This window comes from Tupaia chinensis, unplaced genomic scaffold (genome assembly GCF_000334495.1).
Source record: "Tupaia chinensis unplaced genomic scaffold, TupChi_1.0 Scaffold000198_1, whole genome shotgun sequence".
Lineage (NCBI taxonomy): Eukaryota > Metazoa > Chordata > Mammalia > Scandentia > Tupaiidae > Tupaia > Tupaia belangeri.
Window position 1 is genome coordinate 1,501,603 of NW_006159673.1, and position 21,815 is coordinate 1,523,417.

General features: G+C 48.5%; 1 protein-coding gene across 1 annotated transcript in view; it reads left to right on the forward strand.

Moving 5' to 3' along the window:
• POU2F1 (POU class 2 homeobox 1) overlaps positions 1-21,809 on the forward strand; it is a 109,046-nt gene extending 87,237 nt beyond the window's left edge. Inside the window, exons 15-17 of the mRNA XM_006147032.3 lie at positions 14,376-14,721; positions 15,414-15,502; positions 19,175-21,809. Of these exons, the coding sequence (XP_006147094.1) occupies positions 14,376-14,721; positions 15,414-15,502; positions 19,175-19,488 (749 nt within the window). The 3' untranslated portion in view covers positions 19,489-21,809. The remainder of the gene's footprint in view (positions 1-14,375; positions 14,722-15,413; positions 15,503-19,174) is intronic.
• Positions 21,810-21,815: the final 6 nt, after the last annotated feature.

Here is a 21,815-nt window from a genome sequence, read left to right on the forward strand (position 1 = left end):
AGGGGGGTGATTTTTTGCTTTCTGTCCCTCTGTCTTTTTGGCAAGCGTACCCCCCCTACAGCAAAAAAAAAAAAAAGAGAGAGAGAGAGAGAAAACACTTTATTTGCAAGAACAGACAGAACATTCATCGCTCAGGATGTTTTCAACCATAAAACAAGTCTGAGTAAATTTAAGAGTTAAAATCATACAAAATATGTTGTGTGATCACAACTGAGATAAATTAAAAAGCAAGAACAGAAAACTCAGGACATTCCTAAATATATTCAATTAATATTATTATTATTTTTTTTTTTTTAGAGATTTTTAGAGGGATCTATGCATGCCAGAGAGACAGAAAGTGACAAATCACCCCTGGGGGAATGACCATGCCACGGTCCCTTCTCTTCCATTCTTCTCTCGGGATTTTGGGTACACACACACACACACACACACACACACGTGCCCAACATGAGTTTTAAGCCAGTGGTCTGGGACTCAAACCACAGTCGACTACATGGGAATCCAGCATCTAACCGTTATGCCAATATTTTAAAATTAAACTGTGATACATAGTGAAAGAAGAAAGCACAAGAGAAATGAGAAAATACAGGTTGAGCATCCCTAATCTGAAAAATCAAAGTCTGAAACTTTCGGAGTGCCATCATGAAGCCACAAGCAAAGCATCCCACACCTTACCTGTGGATGGGTTGATTGAAAAATCCTGCAGTACAAAAATAATCATGAAATTACCTCAGGCTGTGTCTGTAAGGTATCTGTGAAAGATGAATGCTCTGTGTAGACTTGGCTCCTGGGACCAGCAGATGGCATAATGGTTAAGTCATTGGACTCCTACATAGTCAATCACGGTTCGAGTCCAGGACCCGGTGGCTTAAAACTCATGCCAGGTGCGTGTACGTGCATGCCCAAAATCCTGAGAGGAGAATGGAGGAGAAGGGATTGCCACGTGGCCGTCAGAAGGGGGGTGATTTCTCCCTTTCTATTTCTTTGCTTCTCTCTGCCTCTCTGGCAAGCACACATACCCTATAGCAAAAAATCTATCTTAAAAAAATAATAAGAAGACTGGAATTCCATGCCTGAGATAGCACATTATTAATAGGCAAATATTCCCGAATCTGAAACACTTCTGTTCCCATAGCACCTCTAATACGGGTTGTTCAATCTGTACTTTAAAACGAATGGAAATGAAAGCACAGGAAGGAACAGGGCCGGGATGTGGTCAGCAGAGTGGCGTGATGTTCTGTGAGGGCGACCACCGTGGGCAGGCGCCAGCTCCTGGGAGGAGGCCTCCCTGAGTGCGCAGGCGTGCCTGTGCCCTTAATCTGGGCCGGCGGGTGAGGGGCAGCGTCGAGACCCTGTCGGGGGTGCTGTGTCTCTGCCTCTCTTGTGGGATAAATAAATACTTTAAACACGCACAAGTAAAGAAAAACATCTCAAACCAAGAGATGAACTTTCGCTGTTAAAAAACAGAAGAGAGCAAACTAATTGAAAAGCAGATGAAGAGGAAATAATAAAGATTATTTTTAAAAATGTTTAATTTACTAAGTTAGAATAATATTATTGTGTAATAAATACAGAGCAGAAATTAATGAGGTAGAGAAAAGACATTAGCGAAGTTAATGTGTCAAAAAATTGGTTCTTTGAAAAGAGCAACAAAATTTGACAAGTGCATCTTTAACGAAGTAAAAAGGGAAAGTGCAATTTACCAAAATCAGGAATGAAACAGGGGATGTCATTATTAGCCCTAGAGATGTTTAAGATTATAAAGCCATATTTTCTGAGTTATAACTCTCAGATTTTTGGATTTTGCCATTGGCCGCATGTACTCACTGGGGAGACAATCAGAGGGAAAGTGAGAAATCACCCCCCGGGGGGATGGCCACGTTGCGATCTGCTCTCTTCCATTCTCCACCTGGGATTTGGAGCCCACACACACGCACCCGGTATGAATTTCCAGCCGCCGGATCCAGGACTTGAACTACAATCAGCCATGTGGGAGTCCAGCATCCCAACTGCTACACCACTTGCTGGCCCCTCACATACCTTTTTTAGTGTTATTGCAAATCAGTGTGTTTTAATATATTCACAACATTGTGGAAGCCTCACCTAATTATAGAATGTTCTCATCACCCCAAAGCACTCTGATACGGTAACTCCTGTGCCTGTTACCATTCTTTCATTCCCTCCTCTCTACCCCTTCTGACCGCTAGTCCTCCCTTAGTCTCAGGATTGTCCACTCTGAGCACTTCATGTAACAGAATCATGTAACACGTGGCCTTTCCAGGGTGCCAAGCTTCCTTCATTCAGTGTAGCGTTTTCACAGTATATCCACATTGAGAATAATCAATGCTCCATTTCTTCTTAGACTGAATAAGACTGTTAGACGGATAACCACACGTCGTTTGTATTCGTGAGCTGGTGTCTGGGTTGCTTCCAGCTTGGGCTGTTTTGCGTACTTCTGTGAATTCACGTATGAGGTTTTATGTGGACATATGTTCTCAGTCCTTTTTTTTGTTTGTTTGTTTTTTTCCTATTCATGAGAGAGAGCATGCAAACACAAGAGTGAGGAAGGGGTTGGGTCAGGGAGCCCCTGCTGAGGGTGCTCAAGTTGCAGTCCCATCCCACAGCTCTTTGGCTTATCAGGGTCTTGGGCACCACATGTATGTCTGGCATGTTTCCGGTCCCCACCCAGGGTCAGCCCTGCAGTCTGGCATGCCACCCACTGCACCGCAGTCCGGGCCTATTTCTAGCTCTATATATTCTGTTGGAAATATACTTAGAAGTAGAATTGCTGTATCCTATTGCATGCTGGAATAGTATGAACAACTTTATGCTTAAAAAGAATTAAGTAGTGGGCCAGCCAGTAACCTGCTGGTTGGGACAGCTGGGCCCCAGATGGCCGATTGTACTGCTCAAGTCCAAGACTCAGTAGCTTGAAGAACACACTGGGCACACGTGCATGTGTGTTCAAAATCGCAAGGGGAGAATGAGGAGAAGGGATTGCAGCATGGCATTCCCCCCTCAGGGTGCTTTCTCACTTTCCCTCTCTCCCTCATTGGGGTACTTTCTCTCTCTCTCTCTCTCTCTCTCTCTCTCACTGGCAAGCACATATAAATGAATAAGTTTTTTTAGGTTAGGTGGCTTAGATTAAGTAGACATATTCTTAGACACTATTACCAAAACAGATTCAAAGAGAAATTATCTAAAAAGATTTAAAGCAAGTAAAGCAAGTGAATAATTAATTTATAATGTTCCCACAAAGAAAATCGGAGGCTCAGATGACTAACAGTTAACTCTATCAGATGTTTAAAGGAGAAATGAGATTGTTAACAGTCTCTTCCAGAAAATAGAGAAGGATCACTTCTTTGTACAAGGCTAGTGTTACCCTGATAGCTAAAGAAAAAAGGTTACAGGCTCATATACTTCATGAAAATATACACAGAAATTATCAACACGATTTTAGCAAATCAAATCTCGCCATCTATTGAAAACATGAAAGGTTTCGTGGAGGCTCAGCCATGGTGGTACAGGTGGTAGGGCCCCCTGTGTGGAGCTAGAACTGCATAGAAGGCTTGCGTTTGCTTTCCAGACCAACCTGAATTGTGTGTGCGTCCTGACCGCGGGCATTGATCACCCAGCAGTTGGCTTAACGCCCGAATATCATTTAGCATAATTCACTGTAGTGACAGGACAAGGACAAAAGCCTATGATGATCTCGGGGGATACAGAAAGCTTTAGACAAAGGCTGGAACCGCTTAGTGGTGTGAGCTCTCTACCCCGGAGTAGGAGAGGACTGCCTGCCTGACAAAGGACACCCACTCAATCCTACAGCTGACATTCTTCACAGTGGACAGCGGAGTGCTTGCCCCCTAAAGTGGGGACAGGGCAAGGGTGTGTGTTCTTGCGACTTTCAGTTAGCATTGTATTGAAGGTTATAGCCAGGGTAGGAAGTAGAAAAAAATGAGAGACAATACAACTTGGAAGGAGTAAAGTATAACTGTCTTTATTTGCATTATCCTGTGTGTAAATAAACCCCAAGAAATCCACCAAAAAAGGTTAATAGGACAAGGGCCAGCCAGTGGTGTGGTAGTTACGGTGACTGGATCCTACATGACCAACTGTGTGATTTGAGTCCTGGACCCAATGTTTGTAAAACATGCCAGGTAAGTAGCCATGTGTGCCCAGTATCCGGAAAGGAGAATGGAAGCGAAGGGGTTGCAACGTGGCCATCCTTCCTGGTGGTGCTTTCTCTCTCTCTCTCTCTCTCTCTCTCTCTCTCTCTGTCTCTAAGTGAGTGCATGTGCCCTGTAGCAAAATTAAAAGCAAAAACAAAATTACTAGGGCTAGTCATTAAATTCTGAATTGTTATAAGATAAAAGATCAATTTCTTTCTTTCTTTTTTTTTTTATTTTTTGAGAGGTTTTTGCTATAGGGCACGTGCGCTTGACAGACAGACAGAGACAGAGAGATAGAAAGCGAGAAATCACCCCCCCAGGGGGGATGGCCACGCTGCAATCCCTTCTCCTCTGTTCTCCTCTCGGGATCTTGGGCACGCACGCACATGCGCCCCGTGTGAGTTTTAAGCCACCAGGTCCGGGACACGAACCGCGGTCAACTACGTGGGAGTCCAGTGACATAGCCATTATACTAACTGTTGGTCCCTCAATTTCTAAAAATCAATTATATTAGCAATGGACAATTCACAATAAAACCAATAAAACAATTTATATACAGTAGCTCAAAAGAACAAAATAACTTAGGAATAAATTTAACAAAGAAAGGCAAGACTTACAAGTGAAAATTACAGCTTGCTTGAAAGAAGTTAAAGAAAGTCTAAATAAATGAAGAGGCATTTTATATTCTGTGTTCATAGTTTGGAAGACTGGACATTCTTTTTTTTTTGGAGAGGTTTTCGCTATAGGGCGCGTGCGCTCGCCAGACAGACAGAGACATAGAGACAGAAAGCGAGAAATCACCCCCCAGAGGGGATGGTCATACCGCAATCGCTTCTCCTCCATGCTCCTCTCGGGATCTTGGGCATGCATGCACACGTGCCCAGCGTGAGTTCTAAGCCACCGGGTCCGGGACGAGAACCGCGATCGACTAAGTGGGAGTCCAGTGACATAGCCATTATGCTAACTGCTGGTTCCCAAGACTGGACATTCTTAAGATGACAACTTGATTTATATAGACTCAATGAATTCATAGTCAAAATTTCTCCAGATCTTCTTGTTTTGTTTTGAAGACATTGATAAACTCAGTCTAAAATACATCTGGGAGAAACCTAGATTAGCCAAAACAGTTTTGAAAAAGATTAAAGTCAGGGGATTTCCAAGTTCTGATTTTCAAAACTTACAGTAAAGCAACTGTATTCAAGACAGTGCAACACTGGCATAAAGATAGACATGTTTAGATTAAGTGGCACAAAATGAGAGTTCAGAAACAAACCTTTAAATTTAGCTCTATTGGGAACTAGCAGTTAATGTAATGGCTATGTCGCTGGACTCCCACGTAGTCGACCACAGTTCGCATCCCGGACCCGGTGGCATAAAACTCACGCTGGGTGTGTGTGCGTGCGTGCCCAAGATCCCAAGAGGAGAATGGAGAAGAAGGAATTGCGGCGTGGCCATCCCCCCTGGGGGGTGATTTCTCGCTTTCTGTCTGTCTCTCTTGGCTGGCTGGCGCATGCGCCCTGTAGCGAAAAAACCTCTCAAAAAAAAAAAAAATTTAGCTCTATTGATTTTTTAAATTGTTATATTAAAATGACAGGTACTGATTGTACATATTCACAGAGTATGACAAGCTGTTCTGATACATGCATACAATGTGTAATTCAGGGCAATTATAGTCTGTCATCCCAAACACACACTTGTTATTTCGACGAAGGTCTGTAGAGAGAGAATAGCTTTTTCTTTTTTTTTGGGGGGGGGGGGGTGAGATTTTTGCTATAGGGCGTGTGCGCTCTCCAGAAAGACAGAGAGAGGCAGAGAGATAGAAAGCGAGAAATCACCCTCCAGGGGGGATGGCCACGCCACGATCCTTTCTCCTCCATTCTCCTCTTGGGATCTTGGGCATGCACACACACGCGCCTGGTGTGAGTTTAAGCCACCGGGTCCGGGACTCGAACCATGGTTGACTACATGGGAGTTCAGTGACATAGCCATTACACTAACTGCTGGTCCCAGAAAGAGAGGATAGTCTTTAACCAATGGTTTAGGACAATTAGATATCATATGCCCTATGACGGATTTAGATCCTTACCTCATATCATGCTTAAAAATGAACTAAAATGGCTCAAAGGTTTAAATGTAAAGCTAAAACTACAAAACTTCTAGGAAAACAGTGAAGGAAGATTTTTATGACCCAGAGATAGGAGAGTTCACAGATACAACACCAAAAACATCTATAAAAGAAAATTTAAAAGGTAAATTGGACTTCATCAACAGTAAAATCTCTTTGCTACTGAGGACACCTTTACAAAAGGGAAACGACACAGGGCCAGCCGGTGGCATGGGGGCTAGAGAGCTGGATTCCGACATGGCCGACGCGGTCTGGGTTCTGGACCCGGTGGCTTGAAGATTGTGCTGGGCCTACGTGTGTGTGTCTAAAATCTCAGGAGGAGAAGCAATTGTGGCATGGCTGTCCTCCTGGTGGGTGATTTCTCTTTCCGTCTTTCTGTCTCTGGTGAGTGCATGTGCCCTGTGGCCGAAACCTTAGAAAGAAAACAAAGAAAGTACAAGACAAGCCCCAGACTGGGAGAAAGCATTTACTGATCGCGTATCTGGTAAAGGAGTCACATGCAGCATGTGTAAAGAACGCACAGCTCAGCAGTGAGAGTGCGGACAAGACCGACATGCCTTCTTCCAGAGAACATGCAGGAGTGACTAGCAAGCACGTGGGAAGGTACTCGACATCATTCCTCACGGGGAAGTGCAGGGTAAAGCCCCAGTGAGATAGCAGTGTGCATTCACTAGGATAACCGTCATCAGAAACACCAGAAATGGCAGGTGTTGCTGAGGGTGTGGAGGAACTAGAACTCTCACATGTGTCCCGTGGGACGTAAATGATATAGCTACTTTGGAAAGCAGTTCAGCAAGTTTCTTCAGGACTTGACTTACCATCCTACCCAGCAGTTTCCCCAAGAGAAATGAAAACAGGTTCACATAAAAACTTTTATGTGGGGCCAGCAAGTGGCATGGTTGTAAAGCATTGGATCCCACCTGGCCAGCTCTGTGGTTCGAGTCCTGGACCCAGCAGCCTGAGAAATGGGCCAGGCATGTGTGCATGTGTCCAAGATCTCGAGAGGAGAAGGGATGTCAGTGTGGCCATTCCCCTCTGGGGGGTGATGTCTCACTTCCTCTCTGTCTCTCTCCAGTGAGCCCATGTGCCTTACGGCAAAAATCTTTAAAACAAAAAAATAAATTAATTAAAAAATAAAAAAGGAAGAAAGAAAAAGAAAACTTTGATGTGAACGTTCAGAGCAGCATAGTTCATAGAAGCCCAGAACTGGAAACGAGCCAATGCTTATCAACCAGTGAATGAATCAACAAAGACATGCCATATCTATACAGTGGAATGTTACTGACCAAAAAGTAACGCAGCATCGTGGCCACGTGGCGGCCCAGCTGGCCCCGTGTGGGAAAGTTCCCAAGTTCACACCACAGACACGTGCACACCCGCCTATGACCCACGCTGACTGAAGCCGCGGTGGATCGGCATGAAGACCCTTCTGGGGGCTCCCTTCTCTCTCTCTCTCTCTCTCTCTCTCTCTCTCTCTCTCTCTCTGTCTCTGATGAAAGTAATGAAGCGTTGTTTAATGCTACCACAAGGATAAACCTTGAAAACCACATGCTAAGTAAAAGAGGGCAGCTGCCAAGGACATGCGTTCCCTCCCACTCCCGTGAGCTGTCCAGCAAAGGCAGGTCGCAGAGACAGACCAGAGGGAAGGGCAGGGCAGGGCAGGAGTGGCCATGGACAAGTACAGGACCTTTCTGTCATGGAAATGTCACCCTGTGGGTTGTGATGGTAACGGTTTGGGTCAGAATCACCTAATGTACACTGAAGTTGGGCAAGGTTTACGGCAGATTAATTATACCTCGGTAACGCTGTTTTTAAAAACAGTGGGAGCGACCAGCAGGTGTCCTAGTCGTTGAGACGCCAGACTCCCATGTGGCCACCTGCGCTTCAGGTCCCAAATCTGGCAGCTTGAGAGTCATGCCAGGCACATGTGCGTGCGTGCCCAAGGTACCCGGAGGAGAATGGAGGAGAAGGGACTGCAGTGTGGCCATCCCCCCGGGGGGGGTGATAGACAGACCAGAGGGAAGGGCAGGGCAGGGCAGGAGTGGCCATGGACAAGTACAGGACCTTTCTGTCATGGAAATGTCACCCTGTGGGTTGTGATGGTAACGGTTTGGGTCAGAATCACCTAATGTACACTGAAGTTGGGCAAGGTTTACGGCAGATTAATTATACCTCGGTAACGCTGTTTTTAAAAACAGTGGGAGCGACCAGCAGGTGTCCTAGTCGTTGAGACGCCAGACTCCCATGTGGCCACCTGCGCTTCAGGTCCCAAATCTGGCAGCTTGAGAGTCATGCCAGGCACATGTGCGTGCGTGCCCAAGGTACCCGGAGGAGAATGGAGGAGAAGGGACTGCAGTGTGGCCATCCCCCCGGGGGGGGTGATTTCTCGCTTTCTGTCTCACTGTCTGTCTCTGGTGAATTCACGCACCCTAAGCCATAAACCTAAAAAATAAAACTAAACAAACCAAAACAACACTGGGTGGGAAGCAAGAGGAGGTTGCAGAGCTGAGCACACGTTCTTGGCTGTCTCAGTATTCCGTGCTACCATTGTGTGGTTAGGACATGGAGACTCAGCACACCTGCGTTTCCTGATGAAAGGGACCCAAGTCACTAAGTCGCCGAGAATTAGTCATAGAAGACACGCAGGCACGTGCCACGCGGCGGGTTTTCCATCACCGGTGGACTGCGGGTAGGGCAGGGGGCCCCTGAGGCCGTAACAGGCTGTCAGCCTGGAACAGAGAAGTCCGACCGAGCCCGGCAACCAAGCAGGGCTTGCTCAAGCTGGGGCTCGGAGAGGCAAATGAGAAATTCATCCCCTGATGGGTGGCCACACCACCATCCCTGTTCCTCCATCCTCTCCTGGGATCTTGCACTCGCATGCACGCACACCTACCAGGTGTGATGTTCAGGTCACCGAGTCCGGGACTCCACCTGCTGGCCATGTGGGAGTCCAGCTGCCACCTGCTGGCCCTGCCAGTTTATGTCTCCCACACTGGTTAGTCCCGTAGCTACAGCAGGAGGCAGGGCCACAGTGAATGATCCGGTCTGTGGTCACTTAGGGTCCTTTGGCTTCAGCCGGCTGGTGAGTGAGTTCTTTGTTAAGCACCCTAACCAGACAGCCCCTTAGTAAAGCACTGACATAGGCAGAGGTGTGTGGGGTACCCCCGAGACAGCATCTGTTCTACTCTCCTTGCAGGAGAGGACTACACAGGTCAGTGTCCCCTCTAGCCCGTCTGACTAGTTAGGCTCTGTGACCGCGGTGTCTCCTGCCAGCCCCGGGCAGCTGGGCGCTGACAAGACAGCAGGCAGCCTCTCACGTCCCTGAGTGCGGTCACGGTCACGGGCAGCGGGCCTGTGCCCAGTCCACACAGCTCCGGCGGTCTGCAGGTTGTACGCGCCTTCTCAGCCCTGATGCTTTTCCGGGTCTGCCGGTCGGTCTGTGCAGGTGCACTCTGCGATGATCGCCCAACAGTGAGATTGCCCAGCGCCCCATCAGCCTGTCCCTGCCACCCAGCAGCGCCCGTGTCTGTTCCCCGCCATCACGCGTCTGTGGCATTCAGACTGGCACCCTGGAATGTGGTCGAGTGGGTTCTAGAGTCATCTAGGGTACTAGGTCTATGTTAGCGTCACTAGTTAGATTTGACTGGGATTTTCTTTGTACGTGGAATTTAAAGAGATACTGCTCGATTTGAAAATGCAGCAGGGAGGAAAAGGAGCAGCCGTTTTAAGCCTCTTGACCGCAAGATAACAGGGCCTTATAAAAGTGGGCAGTTTCGGTTTCCGAACGGTGAGGGAAGTAGTGCCCATAGGTCAGATGAGGTTAGGCAAGGCGAAAGTTGGTCAAGATCAGATCAGAAGTACGTTGAAATTTATTATTTTATTTCTTTATTCCTTTAGAGGTTTTTGCTATAGGGTGCACGTGCTTGCCAGAGAAACAGACAGTGAAAGGGAAAGTGAGAAATCACCCCTCGGGGGACGCACCGCAATCCCTTCTCTTCACTCCCTCCTGGGGTCTTGGGCCAGCACACACTCGCTCCGGCCTGACTGAAGCCATCAGGTCGGAATGCGTGCCACGGTGGGCCACGTGGGAGTCCAGCAACGTCGCCGTTACGCCATCTGCTGCCACAGGACATTGAAACTTCTTAGCCCCCAAGTAGAATTCGAGAAAGATGTTGCTCCCTCGACTTCGCAACGGGCAGGCTCCAGGAGGAAGGGTAGGGTAGCCGGGAAGCATGTTTATAGACTGCCAGACAGGGCAGCAGGCGCTCACCCGTCAGACCGGTCTGACAGATTGAGGGGTGAAGGGAGAACGGAGGGAAGTATGAGTAGTAGCCGTAAAGAACTCTGTATTTAGGGGTGGCTGCAATAAGAAGAAATCACTTTATTTCTATTTTTGAGGATGGCGGAAGGAGGCGTAATTCTCCCTTTTTAATTAATGGTAAGAGAGATAAGTCTGCTTCATTCAGAGACCGTACACTGTGTCTGGGCCGCACCATAGAGGGTGGGGACAGGAGAGTCACTGCTGACACAGGCTGTACCTCAGTGTCCCCAACTCTGTGGCTGTGAGAAACTCCAGGAGACCTGAGAAACAACTTTGAATCCCAGGTGTTCTTGGTTAGACCAGAAGGAGGCAAAACAGATTCTGGACGGATGGAGCTGCCTGAATTTTTAAGAGGACTGTCATGGGAGAACAGATTTTATAACCCCAAAATGTTCCTTTTGGGGATCAGCAGGTACTGGTGTAGTTAAGCCACTGGACGTCCACACGACCAACTGCGCGACTGGAAAATCACACCTGGCACATGTATGTGTACGCCCAAAATTCCAAAAGGAGAAGGGATTGAGGCACGGCCATCCCCCGGGGGTAATTTCTCACTTTCCCCCTCTCTCTGTGTCTCTTTCTCTCTGGCAAGAGCATACACCCTATAGCAAATCTGGGACCAACAGATTTCATAATGGTTATGTTGTTGGACTCCCACATAGTCGACTATGGTTCAAGTCCTGGACCCGGTGGCTTAAAACTCACACTGGGTGCCTGTGCGTGTGTGCCCAAGATCCAAAGAGGAGAATGGAGGAGAAGGGATTGCAGTGTGGCCATCCCCCCGGGGGGAGATTTTTTGCTTTCTGTTTCTCTGGCAAGTGCACACACACCCTATAGCAAAAATCTCTCTTTAAAAAAAAAAAAAAAAAGTTAACCTTTTATAGAAGAATTTTTTCTGTGTGTCATACGTACCCTTAGAGGTTTTAAACATTTATTTCGCCCTGGTTCTTTGATAATATACTGAAAGTCTTTAATACTTCAGAGATTGTTTTATATTGAAAATTTACAGGTGCTTTTTTGTCTTTTCGAGTTCTCCTGAGAAAATACCACTTTAGATTGTACTTTCACAGTACAAGAAAGGGATTTCAAAAAGCTTCTGGAAAAAATGGAATTAAAGTACAAGTCAGTGCAGGAAATTCTGAAATCCACCCGTAGTCTTTTCACAGTACACACTTTCCGTGAACTTCCTGAAGACCGCCTCATACATGTGGTTGATTATGTCTTAGAACACAGTGGATTTCTCTCAGGCCAGCTCCAGCTCGGTTAGGCAGCCCCATCTGCAGTAGGTAGCATTTGCTGGTAGCTCAAGTAAGAGGGCTTGTTCTGTATTGTCTTCCATAGGTGGCGTCAGAATGACGGTCTCTGGGGACAGTCGGTGTCTGCCCTCTAGGCCGTCTGTCCTGTGCGCACAGTGGGCAGCTCAACGTCCCTAACCCATGGGTGCCCCCGGGCCCTAGGAGGCCTAATTTTTAGACCTACTACGTCCAGCCTGGCTTCCATGAGCCTCATCGGGCTTCCGAGCGCCGGGAAGGTGGCCGGTTCAAGTGCAGGTGTGCTGTCATTCCAAACATACCATTTTCACACTTAGTATAAAAAGGTTAAACATGTTTTTAATAGTCATTTCATCCTGAAAGGCAATATTTTATATACATTGAGTTAAATAGAAAATAATACTCAAACTAACTTCATCTTTTTCTTTTTACCCTTTAATGGAGGTACTAGAAAGTTTTAGATTATGGAAATACTGTCTTCCTTTTTTTACGTTTGTGTATTTATTCCCAACATGAGAGACCGAAAGGAAGGAGGGAGACCCCCAGAGGGTCTCACAGTGCCACAGTCACCCTCCTCGCTGCCCTCCAGCCAGCCAGGACCATGTGTTCATGCTGGCTGAGACCTGAGCCACCGGCCTTCCGGGTGGCTCCAGCACCTGTGCCACTGCACGGGGCTCACACGTCTGACATTTCCCTTGGACCACACTCAGCTCACACATTGAACCATGCCAGGGAGCATGTTCTGCCTTCCCCCCCAATCATTTAACTTTTTTAAAAGATATTTGCTATAGGGTGTGTGCACTCACTGGAGAGACAGAGGGACAGAAAGAGAGAAATCACCCCTAGAGGGGACGGCCACGCTGCAATCCCTTCTCCATTTTCCTCTCAGGATTTTGGGCACACACGCACACTTGTCCAGTGTGAGCTTTAAGCCACTGGATCCAGAACTCAAACTGTCGACGACGTGAAAGTCCAGCAACAAAACCATTATGCAATCCACTGGTTCCATAATCTGTTACTAGTTTTAATTTGCTATAGGGCACGTGCACTTGTGAGAGAGTGAGAGAGAGCTGCCAGGTCTGGGACTGGAAGGCACTCAGGCCGCATGGGAGTCCAGTTCCTTAACCACACCGCCGCCGACCCAGGTCTCAGCATGCAGTCGTGATGTAGTGAATGTCCGCTCAGTAGTTGTGTGCAAATGTTTGCTCTTCTTTTTTTTTCTGGGGGCGTGGTGGGGGAGTTTGCTATAGGGCACATGCACTCACCAGGCAGACAGAGAGACAGAAAGTGAGAAATCACCCCCCAAGGGGGATGGCCACGCCACAATCCCTTGTCCTCCATTCTCCCCTCTTGGGATCTTGGGCACGCATGCACATGTGCCTGGTGTGAGTTTAAGCCACTGGGTCTGGGACGCGAACCACGGTCGACTACATGAGAGGCCAGCAACATAGCCATTACGCTAACTGCTGGTCCCACTCTTCTTTTTCAAAGTATAAGAAATTCAGACGCTTTGATTTTTTTTTTTAAGCCTTTCAAATAGTAATTTCTTCAATCTTAATCTCTCATGCTGACTTCTGAGATTTGTAGTGTCAATATATGGGTAAGAAAATGTTTACCACAATGGGCCTTTTGAGAGATAATTTTCACTGTGGAATAGTTACTTAATATTTTTAATACTAAGACGTCACCCAGACCTATACTTTTAGTCAGTTTCACACTATTCCTATGTATATTGTTGCTGATAATCTAAGAAAAGGGTGTGACATTCAGTTTTCTTGTTTTTGTTGTTTTGATTTTTCTGTGGCGACTACGAAGGAGATTTCTGAATAAAAAAGAACTTTCTAGAAGCTTTTCTTTTTTGCTTATGTTTCTTCCCCTGGGGCAGTTGTATTCCATAATTAAAGCTTCTGTGATTGTTTCTTTTGGGTTTTGGGGGTTTGTTTGTTTGTTTTTTGAATAGGAAACTGGTGATGGAAAACTGTCCTGTGTCTTGCATGGCAACCCTAATGCTCTTGTCTCCTGTTCTAAAATATTCGTGGTTAATTTAGATACAAATGCTAAACTTTTTTTTTTTTTTGAGAGATTTTCACTGTAGGGCGCATGCGCTCGCCAGACAGACAGAGAGAGACATAGAGACAGAAAGCGAGAAATCACCCCCCAGAGGGGATGGTCACACCGCAATCCCTTCTCCTCCATTCTCCTCTTGGGATCTTGGGCACGCACGCACACGCGCCCAGCGTGAGTTTTAAGCCACCGGGTCCGGGACACAAACTGCGGTCGACTACGTGGGAGTCCAGCGACATAGCCATTACGCTAACTGCTGGTTCCCACAAATGCTAAACTATTTAGGTCAATAAAATGGGACAAACTGAGTGGTTCCTGGGCCGTAGGTTAAGTGGTCCATGGATTCCAGAGTCTGGCTAGTAAAGCCATCGCTCCTCCAGAGCCTCTGCAGAAGGTCATGTTCTGATCTGATTCACTTTCAGGCACTACAGACACCGCCTCCAATAGCACTGCAACCGTGATTTCCACAGCGCCTCCCGCCTCCTCAGCAGTCACGTCCCCCTCGCTGAGCCCCTCTCCTTCTGCCTCAGCCTCCACCTCCGAGGCATCCAGTGCCAGTGAGACCAGCACAACACAAACCACCTCCGCTCCTGTGTCCTCCCCCCTTGGGACCAGCCAGGTGATGGTGACAGCATCAGGCTTGCAGACAGCAGCGGCTGCCGCCCTCCAAGGAGCTGCACAGTTGCCAGCAAACGCCAGTCTTGCCGCCATGGCGGCGGCTGCGGGACTCAACCCAGGCCTGATGGCACCCTCACAGTTTGCGGCTGGGTAAGGAACTTCATCTCCATCCTGTCTGAGGAACAGCGGCTGGCATGGCTCCTGGGGAGACTTCACGTGAAATGAAAAGCAAGCCCTCTTTAAAGCAGTAGTCTGTGAGTCAGGCTGCTCGGGGCCATGCAGACCTCGATTATGGTTGAGCTTAAGTTTCTTAGCGCCCTGACAAGGCCCGTAGTTAGCCCCGCACTTCCCGATGAGGACACGGTGACCATGGTGACCAGGAGTTTTGTCTCAGTGACGGCGAGGGAAAGCGCAGACTTCCTGACAGACTCCCCAAGGGCCTGCTTTCTAGTTCTCACACACAGCAGGTGTAATAGGGCGTGGAAGATGAGGTTCCCAACTGCTGTGGCTGTCGGATGTAGTAAGAATTCCTTGTAAGGTAATTCTCTTCTCTGGAGTTTTTGGTTTTTGTGTTTTTACTTTGGAAAGAAAGAGAATGACATAATTCAGAGAAGACTCCCCATGGCCGTGGAGCTGTGTGTTCTGTGCAGATCGTAGACTTGTTTGTGAGGTCGCGCCAAGGAAGGCCGTATCGGGGGCGCTCGCCGGGCCGTGTGCGAGTACGGGGATGGACACGCGTGCACTTCCCCAGCGGGACTTGCCTTATTCCTGTCCTCTGGGCGTGTTGTCAGACACACGTGTGTGTTGCCTAGTAACAGAGTGACCCTCTTTTGGTCTTGCAGAGGTGCCTTACTCAGCCTCAATCCAGGGACCCTGGGCGGTGCTCTCAGCCCAGCTCTGATGAGCAACAGCACACTGGCAACTATTCAAGGTCAGTAGCCCCTTCTTCTGACTCGCTCTTGTGCCTGAGCATGTGTGCGTGTGTGCGTGTGCGCATGTGGTTGGTGGGTGCAGCCTGCTCTACCAGAGGTGAAGGCGATGGGGAGAGGCGAGTGCCGGCTGACTTGTTCTCGGGGACCACAGAAAATGTCCTTGTGAAAAAGCTTTGTAAGAGAAGTACAGGTGTAGGGTCAGCAGATGGTGCAGCAGTGACGTAGCTGGACTCCCACATGACCCCAGCGGTTTGAGTCCTAGACCCAGTTGCCTGAAAGTCACGCCAGGCCCATGTTCATGGAAGAGAATGGAGAAGGGATTATGGTGTGGCCAGCTCCCTGGGGGGCGATTTCTCACTTTACTCCTTACTGTCTCTCTCCACTCCCACCCCTACCCTGCCCTCCCAGCACATGCGCCCTAAAGCAAAAACCTCTAAAAAAAAATGAAATTAAGAAGGATAGGTGTTAGTCTGAGGAAGAACAGGAAACGCAGGTAGTTTGAGATGCTGTAAGAGAGCAAGGCTGTCATGCTGGTATCTGTCTTCTCGTATGAGTAGACTTGAGGAAGGGGTCTGTCCTCGTAAGTTCATTCAAGTTCTCAACTAAGACCCGTGTCAAGACACATTGGACCACGTTAGATTTCCCAATCCCTGTCCCCACCCCAAGAGCCACATAAGAAACTTCTAGAATAAATGGACATCGGAACGCATCAGACAGACTCAGAGAATACTTCCCATTCGTGTCAGGCTCTGCCCCCAGCACATGCCCCTGTGTGGGGTCAGCGTCTCTCCTCATGCCGCCACCCCGCACAGGCCAGCGCTGATCCCACACGGGGGGACTCGCCTTGCCCGATGTCTGCTTTATGTCTGAACACGCTCGCTGCTACGTGGTTGGAAAGACAGTTTGACAGACCTCACTGTAGTAACCAGGAAGGCCTTCTCTTAAAGCGAAAGTCTTCGTACTTAAATGAGAGTTCTCAGAAATAAGCCGTTAGCCACTTTGAATCAAGAGTCACGTGTTAGGAGGGATACTCTAAAGGTGTGCCACGGAAAATGTCAGCTGCGGACAGAACCAAAGCACGACCCGGGTTCTCCACCGCACATTGACTTCTGACCGACCGACGCGCAGCTCTGGAAAGCCCTCGGCACCCAGCGATTTCTTTTCAGAGTAAAATCTGGAACGAGTCGCTCTCCCTCCTGCGGTAGGGAGCATTTCTAAGCTCTGGGGTGACTGTACTATTGGGTCGTCGGAAAAGCCATGTCACATTTTTCATAGAGGAATATCCTGACCTTTCTGAGTCAGTACAAGGGCAGGCTGCCTTCCCGAGGGCACAGCTGGCTGTAGAGTGGACAGTCTCGGGAAGGTCGAGACAGCACTGGCCTGCCACCCTAACCCAGACCCTCAGAACACTGCAGGGGGCACTTCTGTGCTCTTCGTAGGCTCTTGTACAAAGTCGGGGCTTTTCCCTACGGCTATGTGTTCTGTAAGAGACCAACCAGATTTTCCAAAAAAGATTTACTTAATTTATTAATAATAATTATCATTATTCTTTAGAGAATATTTTTGCTATAGGACGCATACGCTCACCAGAGAGAGACAGGGAGTGACAAATCATCCCCTAGTGGAGATGGCCACCTGCAATCCCTTCTCCTCCATTCTCCTGTTGGAATCTTGGGCACACACACACACGCGTGCACGCACACACACACGCACCTGGCAGGAGTCTTCAGCCACTGAGTCCAAGACCCGAACCATGGTCGACTACATGGGAGTCCAGCGACATAAAACATGCTATCTGATAGTCCCAATTATTATTAATTTTTTATTTGACCAGAAAGAGAGAGAGAGAAAGAAAGCTGCCAGGTCTGGGGCTCATACCGTGGTTGGCCATGTGGGAGTCTAGTGCCTCAACCACCACGCCACCTGCCAGCCCCAGAAATCAACCAAATTTTTAATCCCGTTAGAAAAAACTCAGCTGCATGTGGGGTCATATGGGTTAGGGAGATAACAGGCTGAGATACTAAGTGAGAATTCCAGTCACTTTAAATAAAATTTTCATGATATCTTCTGTGGGTAAGTAATAGCATCGCAGAAAAATTCTTTCTTTTTTTTTTTTGAGGATTTTTGCTATAGGGTGCATGTGTTCACTGAAGAGGCAGAAGCAAGAAATCACCCCCCGGGGGGGGATGGCCATACCTCAGTCTCTTCTCCTCCATTCTCCTCTCGGGCTTTTGGGCACGCACGCACATGGTGCTCGGTGTGAGTTTCAAGCCTCCAGTTCTGGGACTCGAACCACAGTCATCTATGTGTGAGTCTAGTGATATAACCATTACGCCATCTGCTGATCCCACAGAAAAATTCTTACCCACTCCAGGGAGTCTCCCAGGCTAGACCCCGCCACCTGCACCATTAGCTCCAACGTACCTACGTAGACGCACCCTCTCCTCTGTCCAGGTCACAGAGATCAGATGTGCTCAGGGAGTGAACAGCTACATTTTTTACTTTATTGTGGTGTTACACAACTTACTTTAGAAATAAGACCTGTTTGAAAGATAATTTTTATATCATACTATGAAGTGTTTCCTTAAATTTATCAATGATGTCATAAGCCAAGTACATATTTGAATGTTTTCTTCATTTCGGCAAGTTTGTCTTTTGAGTGGAGGTAGTTTAAGATCAGCAGTCTTCATTAAAGACAAGATTTTTGGGGACCGGCAGGTGGCATGGTGGTTAGGGGTGCTGGACTCCCACATGGTTGACCAAGGTTTGAGTCTGAGACCTGGCTTGCTTTCTCATTTTCCCTCTCTCTTGCTCTGTTCCTTTCTGGTATGTGTGTCTGTATGTATATATAAAGTTAAATAAAAGAATTTTTATAAAAAGACAGGATTTCTGGGTTTAATAAGCATTTCTAGGTAAATGAAATAAAGTCGAGATTTCAGAATAGCCGTGTGCCTCTGGCTTGGTAGTGCGTACTGACTGCCCCGACCCACCCTGCCCGTGAGCTCAGAGTTTTTCCTCGCCCTTTAGACTCAACATTATAAATGCACTGGCTGTGGGTGAGGGGAAGACAGAGGAAGGCCTGCACTTGCCTACGACGAGTAGGGAAATGCGTGGAGCTTTGATGTGGGGCTCGGCCTCGGGATAATGTGGTACTCACCTGCTGTCGCGGGTAGTCTTCATTAAAGACAAGATTTGTGGGGACCGGCAGGTGGCATGGTGGTTAGGGGTGCTGGACTCCCACATGGTTGACCAAGGTTTGAGTCTGAGACCTGGCTTGCTTTCTCATTTTCCCTCTCTCTTGCTCTGTTCCTTTCTGGTATGTGTGTCTGTATGTATATATAAAGTTAAATAAAAGAATTTTTATAAAAAGACAGGATTTCTGGGTTTAATAAGCATTTCTAGGTAAATGAAATAAAGTCGAGATTTCAGAATAGCCGTGTGCCTCTGGCTTGGTAGTGCGTACTGACTGCCCCGACCCACCCTGCCCGTGAGCTCAGAGTTTTTCCTCGCCCTTTAGACTCAACATTATAAATGCACTGGCTGTGGGTGAGGGGAAGACAGAGGAAGGCCTGCACTTGCCTACGACGAGTAGGGAAATGCGTGGAGCTTTGATGTGGGGCTCGGCCTCGGGATAATGTGGTACTCACCTGCTGTCGCGGGTCTGTCTGCAGCTCTTGCTTCTGGTGGCTCCCTTCCAATAACGTCACTGGATGCCACCGGGAACCTGGTATTTGCCAATGCGGGAGGAGCCCCCAACCTCGTGGCCGCCCCAGTGTTCCTGAACCCTCAGAGCCTCTCTCTGCTCACCAGCAACCCAGTCAGCCTGGTCTCTGCCGCCGCAGCCTCCGCAGGGAACTCTACGCCCGTGGCCAGCCTGCACGCCGCCTCCACGTCTGCCGAGTCCATCCCGAACTCTCTCTTCACAGTGGCCTCGGCCAGCGGGGCCGCTTCCACCACCACCACCGCCGCCTCCAGGGCCCAGTGAGCCGCAGAGCCGCGCCCCTGGCTGTCCTCGCCGCAGTGTGGTCGGCCGCCGCAGGGCGATGGCGCAGGGCAATGGCGGAGCAGCATGGGCATCCTCTTGCCCTGTGCTGCGGGCCAGGGGAGAAGACAGGAAGGAGGAGACGGACAACATTTGCCTAATTTTGTAATAAACACTGTCTTTTCAGGATTGCTTCATGGATTGGAGAACTTTCTAACCAAAAATTAAAATTAAAAAAAAAAAGCAGAAACAAAAAATCAAAAACAAAAAAATAATTGAAAGGACTACTTACCATTTCCAGCAGTCATGATGACAAGTTAAGGTGGGTCACCAATTCCAATATAGGAAGGGGGTTTCTTGTTTGTCTAAATTTCTTTTTTTCTTAAAAAAAAATCATTTTTATGGGCCTGTTGTACAGGCCGTTACGTCATGAGAAGGTGTTTATAATCGTATCAATTGTGTTGGGGTTCCTTTCTTAACTGGTACAACTTAGGCAGGCCTGTATACTGTACTCTGTCGTCGTCGCTGTTTTTATATATATAGTTGGGACATGTTTATCTCGCTCCTGGATCCTATTTCAGCGAGCTCCCACACTGTGGGGAGGGAGGGTTTCGGGGTAAGGGAAGACGGATGTTCTTAACTGCGGGGAATGTTCTTGCTGGTTTCCTTATCCTTGATGACTCTTACAGAGGTGCTAGAAAATTATTTTCTTTTGCCACTTATGCAAGAGGCTTGGTGCAGAAGCTGAAGGCCGTGTGTGCAAACACTCCACTCCGCACACGCCCTCCCCGTCAGGTGGTGCCTTTGGAGCACTTTGTGTAGGAAGGAATTCCTGAAAAAACTGTGGCTCTCCCTCGCCCGCCCGCCGCCCCGATCATCCAGCGGCCCGAGGCCCAGGTCCTGTGGAGCGGTGTGCTGCTCCCTGCTCCTGGGGGCAGCCGTCCACGCTGCAGGGCATGGTTTGGTCCGCAGAGCAAAGACTACTGCAGACACCCGCCTGGGTGGTTCTCCCGACCCCTTATCTCCTGAAAAACGCTCCTACTGTCGGTGTGTGTGCGTGTGAGTGTGTGCGTGTGCGTGCGTGTTTCCATTTTGTGGAAGTTTTCCATCTAAACTTCCTTTCATTTACTTGGCTAAGAACAAATAGACTTAACAAAATTGGGAGACTTTTCCTTAGTGGCTGAAGGAATTCTAGAGTTTTCCATCGGTTATTCATCCAAAAGAAATGTGAGGAGAATGGTCTGAGGCTGCCGCCTTTTCCTCTCGAGAGCCGCAGCTTCCTTGCCCTGATGGCTGTGAGCCTCTCTGCCCGAGGTGCTCCCGCCTTCGAGGGGGCTGTGAGCAGGGGCTTTGCACAGCCCTGGAGGGCTCCCCGCTGGTTCCTGTGCTCCAGTAGGCAGGGCCCAGTGGGAAGCGGCTAGCTCCTGTCATGGTTTCAGGGTGTCTCTAGACGATGTGACCAATTCCGTGGAAAAGGAAGAGCTTGTGGAAGTGGACGCGGAGGTGAGGGTCACATGGAGGTGAGGGCCCCGTGCGTCGGTGTGCTGTTACAGCCGCACCGCACTTCCCGAGAGACCAGCTGGGTGGCCGAGCTCCAGGTTCCCGACCTCTGTGGGTGGCGGTCCCAAGACGGCTTGCCCCTTCCGGGGTTGGAGCAAGCCCAGGCCCCGCTGCCCGGTGGCGTCTCCTCCCCCGTCAGGAGGCGTAGCGGCCGCGGTGTGCTTTGGTGCGGGATGCGAGTGGACAGGGCATGTCACTATGGAAAGTTGGAAACTTGTCAGCCCCCTTCTCCTCGCTTCGGCTCCTCCCCGTTTTATTTCCGAGTGTGTCATCCCCACCCTTCTTCCCCTTCGAGTCCTCCGAAGTCGGCGAGCGAGCTGTAAGCAGGGAACTAACACGTTCATCCGCCTTATTTGTGTGCTGTGGTTTTTTTATGTTTTTATTTTTTAACTAAGCTTGAACCAAAGTCAATTTTTAGCAAGCTGCTGTACTAATGGACTAGTTTATAACGTGCAGTTCAGACACATTGAGGAGATAGATGCTACTGACAATTTCTTTTTCATTTGTCTTTATTAATTTTATATAAAAGTTGCTGCTTGTTTTTGATCTTGTATGTGGGTAAGTTGTACTATCCTCTGGGCAGGCGTCCACTTGATCTAACTGGTTTGTTTGGGCTGGTGTGTCTCGCTCGGCAGTGGCGGCCACTCCCCGCCTCCGTTGCCTCTGCTCTGTGCAGGCAGGTCTGATCTTCCGCCCTGATGTGCCACCTCTCACTGTGGCTGTGCGATGATTCAGGGCTATCCGCCAGGGGAGGCTGGCGCTGCTCCCGG